Here is a 14,786-nt window from a genome sequence, read left to right as displayed (position 1 = left end):
TTACCAACACCTCAGCAACTGAATAGCAACACCTCAGCAACCAACAGCTATAGCATACTAACACCATAGCAACCACCTAACAACGTCTTGGCAACCAATATCTAAATAATAGCCACATTTTACCAACACCTCAGCAACCAACATATGTAACATATCAACACCTTAACAACCAACAACTACACCAACCAATACAAACATTTTCTTTAAGAAATGCACACATTTCCATAACAACCACCTAGCAACCTCTTGGCAAGCAATATCTGAAATACAGTATAGCCACACTTTACCAACACCTCAGCAACCAACAGCTATATCATACTAACACCCTAGCAACCACCTAACATCATCTTGGCAACCAATATCTAAAATACAGTATAGCCACACTTTACCAACACCTCAGCAACTGAATAGCAACACCTCAGCAACCAACAGCTATAGCATACTAACACCTTAGCAACCACCTCACAACGTCTTGGCAACCAACATCTAAAATACAGTATAGCCACACTTTACCAACACCTCAGCAACTGAATAGCAACACCTCAGCAACCAACAGCTATAGCATACTAACAACTTAGCAACCACCCAACAACATCTTAGCAACCATCAAATACACTAACATTTTCTTCAGAAAAGGCACACATTTCCATAGCAACCACCTAGGAACGTACGGAGCCCCTTCGTACGTGACATCATGTAAAAGAAAAAAAATAGCAGTGCTTCCTCAGTGATGTCCTCCCATGAACTCCATTCTTGTTTAATGCTGTTGAGGTCTTCAGCTGACACTCTAGGATTCTTCCTCACCTCATTGACTCCTCATTCTGCGCTGTGCTCTTACAGTCATCTTTACAGGATTTTACCATGCCTAGAGAGAGTAACTGTGCTGAACTTTCTCCATTTGAAGAGCGTCTGTCTTACCGTAGACACATGAACATCAAAGAAAAAAAGTGTAAAACAAAACCAGAGTATGATTTATACTGTACATAATGGCACAGTTAGTTTTGACCCTGTATTGTGATTGGCTAAGAGGCGTTCTATGAGTGCCGTTATCAGCCGGTAATGCACTGTGTAACCGAAGCTCTCCATGTATTACTCCACCACATACAGGTAACCTAGCAACGATGCAGCGCTTACAAACCAAATAGAGCAGTTACAAACAGAGCAGCAATGGAACTATTTTAACTGGTGAAGTGTTTATAACCAAACAGATCCTATTTTCTCAAAATCTTTAACTCAAAATCTTTTAATAAACTGGGTATGGGGTAACAAGGCACCTTGTAGGTACCTTACAGGTAACCTAGCAACGATGCAGCACTTACAAGCCAAACAGCACAGCTACAAACAGAGCAGCAATGGAACTATTTTAACTTGCAGAGTTTTTACAACCAAACAGATCCTATTTTCTCAGAATCTTTAACTCAATTATTTGAATAAACTGGGTATGGGGTAACAAGGCACCTTGTAGGAGGGTGAATAGCACTCCCACAACATTAAATCCCTCTGAATTAAATGCACAATTTCCCAAAACAACCCAAAACAAACGAAAAATAAGAGTAAAAAGTGTAAGAGTAAGAAGTAAATACATTTCATTGTGGCTGGTATGTAAAAAAATGTGTATCATCAAATTACTAAGCATACAGGAGAAAGAAAAAAGGTATTAACCTTCAGTGGAAGTCATTGTAGAAGGATTTATTTGCAATTATTGAGCCATTCATCATGATTTTCTCACAATATTCAGATTTAAATTATGAGTATATTTAAAATATTGTGGCGTGGAAGAGGAAGGAGGACCCGTGAGACTCATGCTGAATGCTCAACAGCTCCTTTATTGAACAGGCTTGCCACTTACTTACAGTCTTTAACAAGACTAGGAGAGCTAAAACCATCCACCCACAGAGCTCAAACAGCCCAAAGGCCACCAACCCAGCTGTGTGTCTCCCAGATGGCAGATCCAGAGTGGTGCCCACCCTCTCTGCATAACCCCTCCCAAGGGAGATGCCCCACCCCTGTCATCCTCGCACACAGGAGAACAGAAACATGCCTACAGGCAGCCACACACACTGATAATGGCAGAAACACAATTCAATCAGTAAATTAATACAAATTTTAGTAGACAGATCTGCACCAGATGCCAAACATCACATTTTACTGTATATTACTTACGGATGCAATGAAATTAATCTTTTTGCCCAAAATGAAACATTTTGACGAATACTAAACTTTTTTTTTTGCAGGTGGTAATTTTTTCACCATTGAAAAATACATTAAATAGTCTACATGTAGTTAGTCTTGCTTGCAATCTATGTGCATATTTCAAAGCAACACAGTATGAACTTTAACTAGTAAAAATTAACTAGTAAAAAAGCAGTACTGCTATCTGATCTTCTTCTCCAGTGCAGTCTGAGGTCTGCTGGTGGGTTTCTCAGGTATTATCAGTCTAATCCTCCTCTTTGGGGAGCCGTCACCAGACGACAGATACTCCTGGACAACAGAGGGCGCTGTGGACGTTGGGGACGCGGTAGAACTTTCCCCTGGAACTTCCTGTGGATCGTTGGTTGGTTCCATTGTGCCTATTGGCAGGTTTGGGTCTGTGTTTGGTGCCATTGCTGTTGAAAGATCTGAACCTTGAGTTTCAGAGCTGTTAGCATTAGCATCGGCTTGATTTTCTCCATTGGCTGGAACGTTGGCGTCATTTTGATAGTTTAAAATGTTGCTATCGTCCTTTTTATCGATTCTTTTTGGTTTTTCATCGTTTTTCTTTGATGCTTTTCGTTTAGATGATTTGTTTTTGCTCTTGTTATTTTCTTCTTCTTCTTCTTCTTTAATCTCTTCTTCGTTTTCATTTTCATTTTCATTATCGCTGTCGTCAGAGTTTTCGGACCCCTTTGCATCCTTTCTTCCATTACTTCCAGACTTCTTGCTTGATTTATCTTTCTTAGATTTCAGATTTTTACCTTTTTTACTCTTGACTTGCGTCTGATCTGCATCGTTCTCCTCATGACTGGAAATGGAGTGAATCCGATTTCGCCGAAGAGGGTTCAGATTTAGCTTGACCTTCAATTTTCGGCTCAACTGGGTTGAAGGTTTATGGCTTTTCGAGGTTTTTCTCAGCTTGCGTTCGCTAGAATTGTGTAATTTGGTGGACGTTTTCCCTGATTTAAGGTTGTTTTTCAGATCTGGAGCTTTGGACATTTTGATCTTGTTGAATCTATAAGGCGCCTCGTCGTCCTTGTTTTTATTATCAGGTACAAAAAAGGTGTTCTTCAAGGACCCCGACAAGTCAAACGTAACGCTTCTTTGTTCTCGACCTTGGTTTTCTGTGGTAGACTGGTAATTTAAGCTGTCTCTGAACAGAACCGTCTCAGATACCTTCTTCTCGCCTGGTAGACCACCTTCATTATGATTTATGAACAAAGTATCCTGGTTTTCATGCTCAGCTTGCCTGTATTCATAAGTCTGATGGCAGTGCAAGCAATTAATGGTTTGATAAACCGGTAAACCGCCGTATTCCTCATGATGCTGCTTCAAAATCGAGATGTTATTAATATGATTCCCTTGAGTTCTCTGATGGATCTGGTCCTTAGGTGTAAACGTTTGTCTCTGGGAAACTGATATTTGCCGCCGAAGAGCTAACTGCTGCATTCTCATGGTTGCCATGTCGGTCGAAACTCCACCTTGAACGTTCTCTTGAGCAGGAAGATGAAGACGTTGCCTGTTCGGACTGACGTTTCCTCTTTCAACACATCTTTGAGCTCTAATATCTGTAAATTAGAAAACAATTTTTAGAAGAACTTACTTGAATTACTTGACAGAAATGTAATAGAGAAATGTCAAAATAATGTGAGGGCTTATTTTAGCTAAGCATGACCTACTGTACTCTCTCTCTCTCTCTCTCTCTCTCTCTCTCGGACTCCAGCTGCTGATGGAGAAGCAGCATGACCTACTGTACACTCTCTCTCTCTCTCTCGGACTCCGGCTGCTGATGGACAAACAGCATGACCTACTGTACTCTCTCTCTCTCTCTCTCTCTCTCTCTCTCTCTCTCTCTTTCTCTCGGACTCCGGCTGCTGATGGAGAAGCAGCATGGCCTACTGTACTCTCTCTCTCTCTCTCTCTCTCTCTCGGACTCCGGCTGCTGATGGACAAACAGCATAACCTACTGTACTCTCTCTCTGACTCCAGCTGCTGAGGGAGAAACTACATAACCTACTGTACTCTCTCTCTCTCTCTCTTTCTCAGACTCTGGCTGCTGATGGAGAAGCAGCATGACCTACTGTACTCTCTCTCTCTCTCACTCAGACTCTGGCTGCTGATGGAGAAGCAGCATGACCTACTGTACTCTCTCTCTCTCTCTCTCTCTCAGACTCCGGCTGCTGATGGACCCAAAAAACCTTCCAAACCATCTAAAAAAGGTGTTTTCACACCATAGACGAACCAGATCATGGTTTAGTTGATCTAGACTGAAGGTACCACTTTTGTTCGGACCAAACTTTGGTCTTTGGCACCTTTGACACTTGCTGATTTGGTATGGACCAATCAGAAGGTCCAAACCTTAAACAAGGAAAGTTTGAAAGCACCCAAAGATGCAGAAGATCTTGGTTACCTTTAATTCTGGACTGTTGCACAGCATCGTCTTTGGTTTCTTTCCACCGGTCACTTTCCACAGGTGCTGACCAGCTTTGCCTCCTGTTATACTGTATCCCCATGTGATTGGCTCCCTGTAATAAAGCTCCTCCCCTTTTCCCGCCCTCCTGGTAGCCTGTGCCGAGTGTTGTTGAGCTGCAGTTGTGGCAGATGAACTGGTTCTCCGTTGTGTCTCCGTTGTTGTCTTTGGTCCAGGGTTGATGACCTCTGTAATTACTGTTATGGAGTGAACAGGCCATGGACAGAGCCTCCTTACCCTCAGAGACTTCCCATTGGACAGAAGCCTGGCTGCAACGTTCCTCAGCGTCGTTCTTGTCTTTTAAAAGTCTAAATCTCTTACCAAGACTCCTGTAAGCCAACGCAAAGATGCCAAGCGTAATCCCAACACCACCTGAAACACAGTTGCGATATAAACTCCATAAAATAAAGCCGTCATTTGCAGAAACTCTAATAGTTGTTATGAAATGAAGCTTTAAATGTGTAATAATTAATACGTTTGCTGGGGAAAACTGTTCTATAATTGAAAGGATACTCTAGTTTAGACCCTGTTGGAGCTTCTATAGCCTGGATATAAGATGAGATTGAGACAGTTGGCCATGAACTTTGACAGATTGCTATTTTAACAGCGCAGCTACCTGGATGTGTCTAATGCTTCTCATCAGAGCAATCTGACCTGCTTGTTCACGCTTGTACATTCTGTTAGTTGGGTTAGGCAAGCAGACAATGGTGCACAGTGCAGCTGGATTTAAGGCATGTTGGTGTGTCGTTGCTATTGTAATGAAACAGTCAGGTGAGCTCTGACTTTGGAGGATTGCTATTTTAATGGTGCAGCTACCTAGACATGTACAACACCTCCCAGCAGAGGAGTTCACGCTTGTACAATTCTGTTAGTTCTGACTTTGGAGGATTGCTATTTTAACGGCGCAGCTCCCTGGACGTGTCCAATGCTTGTCACACTTGTACATTCAGTTACAATGTTTGTGCACTGCTGTTTGTGCACTGCTGTGTATCAATATGTGTGTAACAAACGAGGGTGTATGCGCTGTGCACCTGCTTTGCCAAGATAGCAATGAAAGTCTGACTGTTGACATCTGTCTAGGTTGTATTCGGTCAGTGGTGCACCTGTGTTTTATGTTATCAAGATAGAGATAGCAATACACCAGACATTTACCTGAACACACATAGTGTTAATTTTGACAACAAATTTTGATTTAGTTTTAGTCATAGTCTTGTGACAAAATGGCATTTAATTTTAGTCATAATTTTGTCATCTGAAATGTTTTTAGTTTTAGTCTAGTTTCAGTCGACTAAATATCATAAGAATATAGTTGACTAAAAATACAATCAATTTAGTAAAGGGTGTAAATGTAAATGCTTTTTCATCAGTTCCCTTGAATTATTAACTATACACTTATACAAAATTAAACATTAAACAACCAGTAATATGTAATATTATTAATGTTTGAATGTAAAATATATAAATATTTTTATATTTTTATTGTAGGTATGTGACTGTAAATATTTTACATTTACAATTTTGTTCTAGAAATCAGGTCGGGAAGGGGTTGGTTCCCCAACAGCCCACCGCGCTCCTCAAAACCAGCGAGCTGATTGGCTGTTTCTTTTTCCTGAAAGGCGGAACTTTATCCTTGAACTGGCTTCGTGATTGGTGTTAAGAGATTTTCTATTCACACACGGCCAGCGGCCTTTCTCTTCGTTAATAATACAGCTGAGCGAAACGATTCAGGGCTACTGGAACATTATTCGGGGCTAAAGCCCCGGAAGCCCAGTCAACAAAATTAACACTGAACACACCTCACTTCTAAACCACCATGCCCATCAGCGTAAATATATATAGAAGCACTGTCGCTATTTAAACGAGGCACATAGAAGTCGTGAAATTAGACTACTTTTCGGGGTGTAAGATAGCGCTTTACGTCTTATCGTAGACTACTAAACACTCACCCAGAAAGGAACAGGCAGCAGTGACGGCGATGTCCCTGACGTAGCGCCGAGGAGTGATCGAACCCTTAGCGACGGCCGTCACTGTGATGTTGCTGTTAGCAGCTACACAGTTAGCATCGGTTAGCTCCAGCACCGTCTGCACTGCTGGGTTGTCAGAACTCGTGCATGCTAACCGCTGGCCGTTGTACAGCACCCTGTCCGGAGACTGGACGTAGCTGCTGAGGAACGACGCTAGCTCCCTTAGCTGACAGGTACAGTTCCAACGGTTATAGTCCAGGTTTAGCATCGACAGCCAGGTGAGGTAGGAGAACGCATCGGGCGCATTCTGCAGTTTGTTGCGCGACAGATCCAGACTCCTCAGTCGCGGAAGACTCCGGAAGCTGTTCCTGCCCAAATATGCAACGAGATTGTCCGACAAATCCAAGATCTCCAGGTTTCTGAGGTCAGAAGACGCAAACGTAGACGAGTCGATGCTGGTGATTAGGTTCCCCTCCAGTAGCAGCGTTCTCAAAGCCCCGGCGTTCTGAAACCAGGAGCCGCTGATGTCCCTCAGAGCGTTGTTCCCCAGGTGGAGCGTCTCCAGCTGACGGAGCCAGGAGAAGGTGGACATGTTTAGGGCCTGGGTGGAGATGAGGTTGTGGTCCAGCATTAGCGTTCTGAGCGCAGTGAGGTTTTGGAAAGCGTTGTAATGGATGGTAGTGATGAGGTTGTTGCTAAGCGCCAGGACGCTCATGTTGGAGGAGCTTGAGAAGACGATGCTGCTCACGGTGTCGATCAGTCCGCCGGTCAGCATCAAGGCCTTGGTTGAGTCTGGAGCTTCTGTAGAGGGTAGAAGAAGAGCAGTGTAAGGACAAGTTTCTTGGCATTTATCATCTACAAATCAAAAAGATTGGGACAGAATGGAAAATATAAGGTTTCTTGCAATTATTTGATGATTCCAGACAGTAGGAAGTGGAACCTGTAACTGTATCCTCTCCTTGCACTTCCATGCATTTATAATAATGTGTGCAGCATGTGGTTTTACATTGTCTTGATGAAAAATGCATGGACGCCCCTGGATAAGATGCTTTCTTGAGGACAACATATGTTGTTCTAAGATATCAATGTACTTTTATTCATTAATGCTGCATCAGAGAACCGTACTGACACACCAAATGTGCCAAAGGTCTGTCTGTATGGGCCTGTATGTTCCTGTAAGTTGAGGTGTTATCTTGTGAGTGAGCACATTCCTGCAGGTTCACATTCATGTACAATCCATTTTTTGAGGGACCAATTTTCTATTTACTTTTTGTTCATATTTGTCATTTTGTACTTATTCGAGAACACTTTCTACAAGCATCAGGCCTATAAGACTATAAAGAAACTCATAATACATTATAATGCATTTATAATGTATTATAAATGGGATATTCCACCGAATGGATGCATTTCCATCCCCAGGAAATAACATGTATAAATGTGCACACAAAATAACTTTAAATTACATTTTATTATTAATCATATTGTCTTGTGCTTTGACCTAATTGCAAAAGTAAGATATGTCATTAAAATCATTTTGTTACCTGTCCCTACTCTAACTATAAACTTTACCATGAAATATATTTATTAAAATTCTTCAGAGATGTCATTTTTTGCATTGCTGTGTGACTCCAAATCCCATCTGTGCTTCAAAAATAAATCCATAATATTTAAGTTAAAATACACATATATAGTTGTGTCCCTGGGATTTTCTCAGTCCTGTTACCGTAACACATTACCCTGATCATCTGAAAAATCTGGAACATTCTACAACAGGAAGTCACATCTACAACAGGAAGTGACATCAGCTGGTTCTGGTTCTGAAGATCAAGGGAAGATCAAAAATTAAGTTTCTTCATTAGTTTTTCTGTATATTTGATCTTATTGTAACGATGACTGAGGATTAGCTCAATCTCAACACTCAGTCCTGTTACCTAAATTAATTCTTACATCTTATTCGTTTATTTTAAAAATACTAATTTTGAGAAAATCACTAGAATGTGCTCTGTGTCCTCATGCTGTTAGCATAGCCGCCATTTAAAAACTCAGTCCTGTTACTTTCAGTCCTGTTACTCAAAACATAAAAAGTAACAGGATTGAGTTCCAGTAACAGGAGTTTTTTTTTTGTCATAATATCAATTATTTGAACATGCAATCGACCATTTCTTTAAAACAAAGACTTTCTTTAGAGAAAATCAAAGGAATTAGTGAACTTACTTTTGAACATGCTTTTAAAATGCCACATACGTTTTGGTAACAGGACTGAGAAAAATTTTTATCATACTCAGATTAGAAATCTTGTAAAAAATTAAGTTAAGCTGCCTGAGATTGACCAGCATGTGTTTTAAATAGTTAAATATATGTTTTATTTAATTCAGAGTTAAAAATAAGTTTCATTTGGATGAGCTACAACAATCAAATGGCACCCATTCGGTGGAATACCCCAAATATAATTTTACATATATATTTTGTATATATATATGTACAATTTTTCATATTGTTCCAATGTCTTCTGATTTGGGGTGGCAGTGATTTTCTGTAATGACTTGTTGCTTTTTTCTCTAGACCTTTAACATTTAGGAATATTTGCAGTTATTTAATAATATTTTCGGTAACACTCTCTATGAATGTCATCTCTATAAGACTCTATAAACATACTCATAACACATTATAATGCATTCATAAGGCATTATAAACACGGCTATACATATTTATAAAAATGTATAATTCATCATAGCCATGTTTATTATGCATCATGAACTGTGATTATAATGCATTAATAGCTGTGTTTATAACATGTTATACGTCAATACCAAGAAACTCAGTCCAGTGTGCAGACTGTATCACGACTAAAAAAGCTTCTAACTTATAAACACACCCTCAATAATCCTATAAATATATTTTTAACCTCTCATAAATTATTCTTGTCTTGAATATAATATTAGTTATAGTCAATTATAATGTATTATAACAGGTCTGTGTGCGCTCTAAGTGAAGTGCCAGACTTTCATTTTAGGACTAGATTATTAATGATAGAGATATACTATTTTAACACATATATTATAAGCACAGCTTATAATGTATTATGATCACAGGTCATAATGCTTAACAAACATGGCTATAATGGGTTATGCATTTGTATAAATATTTATAGCCATGTTTATAATGCTTTATGAATGCATTATAATATGTTATGAATGTGCTTATAGTGTCTATTAAAGATGACATTCATAGAAAGTGTTACTATATTTTCCTCACCTACAATGTTGGAGAGCTTATTGCAGATGATGGCGTCTTCAGAGCAGACGATACAGGAAGCTGGACACGGCGAGGAAAACTGAACTAGCGTGAGAAACAGCGTCAGCGTCAGGAGAACACCTGAGAAAGGTGAGAGGGTGTGGCCTGGTTTCAGACAGTGGTTAATCTTACACCTCCTGATGTCCTGATGACTAACGGACAGCAGAACACACCATAATCATCAGGACATATAATTACTAGTGCTGTCGATTTTAACACGTTAATACATGCAGTTAATATAGAAACCACATTAATCACAATACACTATGTTTACGCAGCCTGATGATGCATTAGCGATATTATTTAGCATTATAAGCTTACACACATTTGCTCTATGTTAAACTTAAATCATACTATTAAGTACGAGCATTTAAACTTTTTATTCATGATTTTAATGTGAATAATCACCAAACATTGTTATTATTAATACAGTTATTTGTAAAGGGATAGACATGACTAAAATCAATATGATTAAATTTAGCGAAATCTCACATTTATTACTTTCTTTACAGTTAAATGTTCACTATTAAATGCTTAAGTCTCAAGAAGAACAAGTGCGATTAATCATGATTAATCCCGATTAATCACAGAATATTGTTATGATTAATAGTTATTTTTAAGCGATTGACACCACTAATATAAATATGAATTCCATTTTGCCATTCACTTTAATATTTACAGTTAAATATCCACTCATATAAATATCCAGTCTCAAGAAGAACAAGTGTGATTAATCATGATTAATCGCAGAATATTGTTGCAATTAAAACAAATTTTCCTTTAATTTGTTTTCATTTCAATATCCACTATGCAACACTTCTTAAGTCTCAAGAAGAACAAGTGCGATTAATCATGATTAATCACAGAATATTGTTGTAAGTAATACAGTTTTTTAGAGATTGACACCACTACTATACATAAAATTTTTGCCAATCTTACACTCATTCATTACATTCATTTCAATAACCGCTATTACAAGCTTGAGTCATAAGAACAAGTGTGATTAATCACAATTAATCACAGAACATTGTTGCGATTATTACTGTACAATTATTGACACCACTAATATGAATGTAATTCCACTGTGCAAAAATTACAGTCATTCTTTTATTTGCAGTTAATTATCCAAGAAGTCTCAAGAAGAACAAGTGTGATTAATCGCGATTAATTGTTTTAATCGAATAACACCAGAAATACTTACTTCTCATGGTTTGTTACTGAAGGCTGCTCCATGATCTTGATCTCTTGTGAACGTCCTCATTCTGCATAATGGTGATCGCACTCGGCTCCAATAAAGAAACAATTATTTTTATTACACACTATATTGACTATATTGCCAAAGTATTCGCTCACACGTCCAAATCACTTAGCAGTGCTAGCCGGAGTTAGCAGCAGGCTACAGTCCAATAATACTCACCTCTGAACGGCCAAAAAGTTAGCGCTTAGTGCAGTAAGTGGCTAATGCTCATGCTGCTCCAGCAGTGCTAGCCGGGTTAGTAGCAGACTACAGTCCAATAATACTCACCTCTGAACGGCAAAAGAGCTAGCGCTTAGTACGATAAGTGGCTAATGCTAATGTTGCTCCAGCAGTGCTAGCCGGGTTAGTAGCGGGCTACAGTCCAATAATACTCACCTCTAAATGGCACAAAAGCTAGTGCTTAGTGCAATAAGTGGCTAATGCTAATGCTGCTTCAGCAGTGCTAGCCGAGGTTAGCAGCGGGCTACAGTCCAATAATACTCACCTCTAAATGGCACAAAAGCTAGTGCTTAGTGCAATAAGTGGCTAATGCTAATGCTGCTTCAGCAGTGCTAGCCGAGGTTAGCAGCAGGCTACAGGCCGATAATACTCACCTCAGAATGGCAAAAGAGCTAGCGCTTAGTACGATAAGTGGCTAATGCTAATGCTGCTTCAGCAGTGGTAGCCGAGGTTAGCAGCAGGCTACAGTCCAATAATACTCACCTCAGAATGGCAAAAGAGCTAGCGCTTAGTATGGTTAGTGGCTAATGCTAAGGATGATAATACTCACCTCAGAACGACAGTAGAGCTAGTGCTTAGCATGATTAGTGGCTAATGCTAATCCAGCAGTGCTAGTCGTGGTTAGCAGCAGGCTACAGGTTGATAATAATCACCTCTTCGCTTAGCATGATTTGCAGCTACGGCGAAAGAGCTAGTGCTTAGTGCAATAAGTGGCTAATGCTAATGCTGTTCCAACAGTGCTAGCCAGGGTTAGCAGCAGGCTACAGGCTGATAATAATCACCTCTTCGCTTAGCATGATTTGCAGCTACGGCGAAAGAGCTAGTGCTTAGTGCAATAAGTGGCTAATGCTAATGCTGCTCCAACAGTGCTAGCCAGGGTTAGCAGCAGGCTACAGGCTGATAATAATCACCTCTTCGCTTAGCATGATTTGCAGCTACGGCGAAAGAGCTAGTGCTTAGTGCAATAAGTGGCTAATGCTAATGCTGCTCCAACAGTGCTAGCCAGGGTTAGCAGCAGGCTACAGGCTGATAATAATCACCTCTTTGCTTAGCATGATTAGCAGCTAATGCTAATACTTCTCCAGACTCCTGACTGGTAGAATTCGTAGAATTCATGAATTCGTAGAATTCATAAGGAGCACCGGATTATAAGGCGCACTGATGATTTTTGGGAAAATTAAAGGAATTTAATTATTTAATTATAGTGCGAAAAATATGGTACACTTTTATTTCAGAAGAAACAATAAACGAGCTGGTGTCCCAACACTTTTGTCCATATTGTATAACTGGACATCTCGAGTTGGTTTGGTTTATTTTGGCAACCGCGTCATCCACTTTGCCCCAGTGACCCTTGTTGCTTAGCAACCCTGGCTGTGTTACAGGGTGATGGATGTGTAATAAAACATGCATGATGCTCCACCTGCTTCTTCACCTGGACGACTTTACCTTATACCTGCTGTGTGTGTGTGTGTGTGTGTGCTGTGTGTGTGTGTATGCTGTGTGTCTAGGTCATGGTGAGTCCACTGATGTGCCAAAAGTCATAGGATGGCAGTAAAAAAAACTAATCATGTGCCCTAAGGGGAGCTGTATAGGTTGTGAGGTGTTCTCATGTGAGTGTAAGCACATTCTGCAGATTGATGCCAGCTGCCAGAGTCCTGAGAGAGCACAATTGGCCTTGATCTCTCTGGGCAAGTTACATGTGAATTCAGACTCCGCCTCTTTTTGAGCTGCTGCTCAGAGGAAAGTGCAGCGACTCGGTTCTGATGCATCAGCTCACAGACGCAGCCTTGTTCTGATCCACATCACCCTGAGAGCGATGAGAGGAAAGAGCGCCATCTACTGTACCCACCCAGAGAGAGCAAGACCAATTGTGCTCTCTCAGGGCTCTGGCAGCTGATGGCAAGCAGTGTTGGGAGTAACGGCGTTAAAATAAACGGCGTTACTAACGCCGTTACTTTATTCAGTAACGAGTAATCTAACTAATTACTCTGACTGTAACTATAACGCCGTTACCATTTTCGACACTCCGTTACTGCACGTTACTTTAGCAGCTGAATGAACTTTTTTTTAACTTTGCGCATACAGACAAAGAGCCCTATCATACACCCCGCACAAGGCGTGTAGCATGGCGCTTTGCCACCCGTCAACAGTCTATTTTTAGGCCTTGCACGCGTCCTTAAAATAGCGTTGGACTTTGGAATATATTAACACCGATGGGCGTGGTGGTCTGGAAATGATGTGTGTTGAGGTAAATTTCTGGCGTGTTTTTATCTTGGCGGCGGAAAAAAGCTTAGCGCGATTGCTCACCCTGCGCTCCAAAATACTCCATACCATCACATCTTTACCACATAAAAATAAACCACACCCAGAGCCTTCAGCAATCAACTATGAAAAAATATATATACTTAAAAATCTGCACTGTAACTATAAATTATTATTAGTTATATTTATTTCTGTCAGTTATAAGGATTTATATTTATGTTTAGTACACAGACTAAATAACTGTAACTAGGCATTCTGCTGTTTAAAAATTTCAACAGATGCTTATTCTCACTCAAATGCTGGAGTTTTGAAATGGAAAATTAAAAGAGAAAATAACTTTGACTGAACGTAAATTTATTTTAGTTAACTTTGCTATTATTTAACTGAATTTCACTTTTATATCTGAAAAACAAAGCACATTGTCAATCTGGCGCGTGGTGCTGCCCGTCAATTATATAAAACTTAAAACATTTGAAATACACAGAAATATAACTCTATATGTTAGCATTCGTTTCTTATCACCAGGGCAAATTTATTAAAATATTAAATATATTAATTCATGAATTAAAATCTGGTCCAGCGCTCTGAAATGTCAGGCACGCAAAGTGGTGCTTGGCGCAGCGGCGCGGCATTGCGCGCAGAATAACCTCTGTCTTCTAAAAAAAGTTTTAATAAATAAGATCTGACAAGTATACTAAAATTAATGTTATTAAACTTACTAAAGCCAACAAATGTACTGTTAATTAATAAAGAGAAATCAGGCAAAATGCGCTGCGCCTCTCTCTCTCTCTCTCTTTCGCAGCGCGGAGCTGAATTCAGCGCGAGGCTATAAATAATTTACAACTCAGTTCAGTTAAATAAAAATAAGTAAGGACCTGTAAGTTAATCAAATATTGTCAAATATAAAGGATAGGTTGAGGTTTTGGTGAGCTGTTTTCATGATTTGAAACTGAAACTAACCGAAACTTTTATTATTCTGCGCAAAAAGCCTGTGATTGTTTTAAATGAGTTTTTTAATGGATTTAAATGAGTTTTTTTTAACGGATTGTTGTTTTTGTCCATTCTTTTGTTTTGTTTATATATACATTTATTGCTTTGAGTGTGGTTTGGTTTGTTTAATTTT

General features: G+C 39.7%; 1 protein-coding gene across 1 annotated transcript; it reads right to left on the bottom strand.

Annotated features, from left to right (window-relative positions):
- Window positions 1-2,370: 2,370 nt before the first annotated feature.
- lrrc53 (leucine rich repeat containing 53) lies at window positions 2,371-11,157 on the bottom strand. Its single transcript, XM_049479012.1, has 5 exons — window positions 11,126-11,157; window positions 9,886-10,076; window positions 6,610-7,428; window positions 4,604-5,035; window positions 2,371-3,761 (listed from the first exon to the last, which is right to left on the bottom strand). The coding sequence occupies exons 1-5, from the start codon at window positions 11,155-11,157 to the stop codon at window positions 2,374-2,376; spliced, it is 2,862 nt and encodes a 953-aa protein (XP_049334969.1). The 3' UTR covers window positions 2,371-2,373.
- Between the last annotated feature and the right edge of the window lie 3,629 nt (window positions 11,158-14,786).

This window comes from Astyanax mexicanus, chromosome 4, assembly GCF_023375975.1.
Source record: "Astyanax mexicanus isolate ESR-SI-001 chromosome 4, AstMex3_surface, whole genome shotgun sequence".
Taxonomy (NCBI): domain Eukaryota; kingdom Metazoa; phylum Chordata; class Actinopteri; order Characiformes; family Acestrorhamphidae; genus Astyanax; species Astyanax mexicanus.
Note: the sequence above shows the minus strand (reverse complement) of the source record. Positions and strands in the feature narration are given on the sequence as shown.

Coding starts and splice junctions, on each gene's coding strand:
- lrrc53 (XM_049479012.1), bottom strand. CDS start 11,157: ATGGAGCAGCCTTCAGTAACAAACCATGAGAA. Junction 10,077..11,125: donor TCAGTAACAAACCATGAGAA/GTAAGTATTTCT, acceptor GCTGTCCGTTAG/TCATCAGGACATCAGGAGGT. Junction 7,429..9,885: donor TAAGCTCTCCAACATTGTAG/GTGAGGAAAATA, acceptor TACCCTCTACAG/AAGCTCCAGACTCAACCAAG.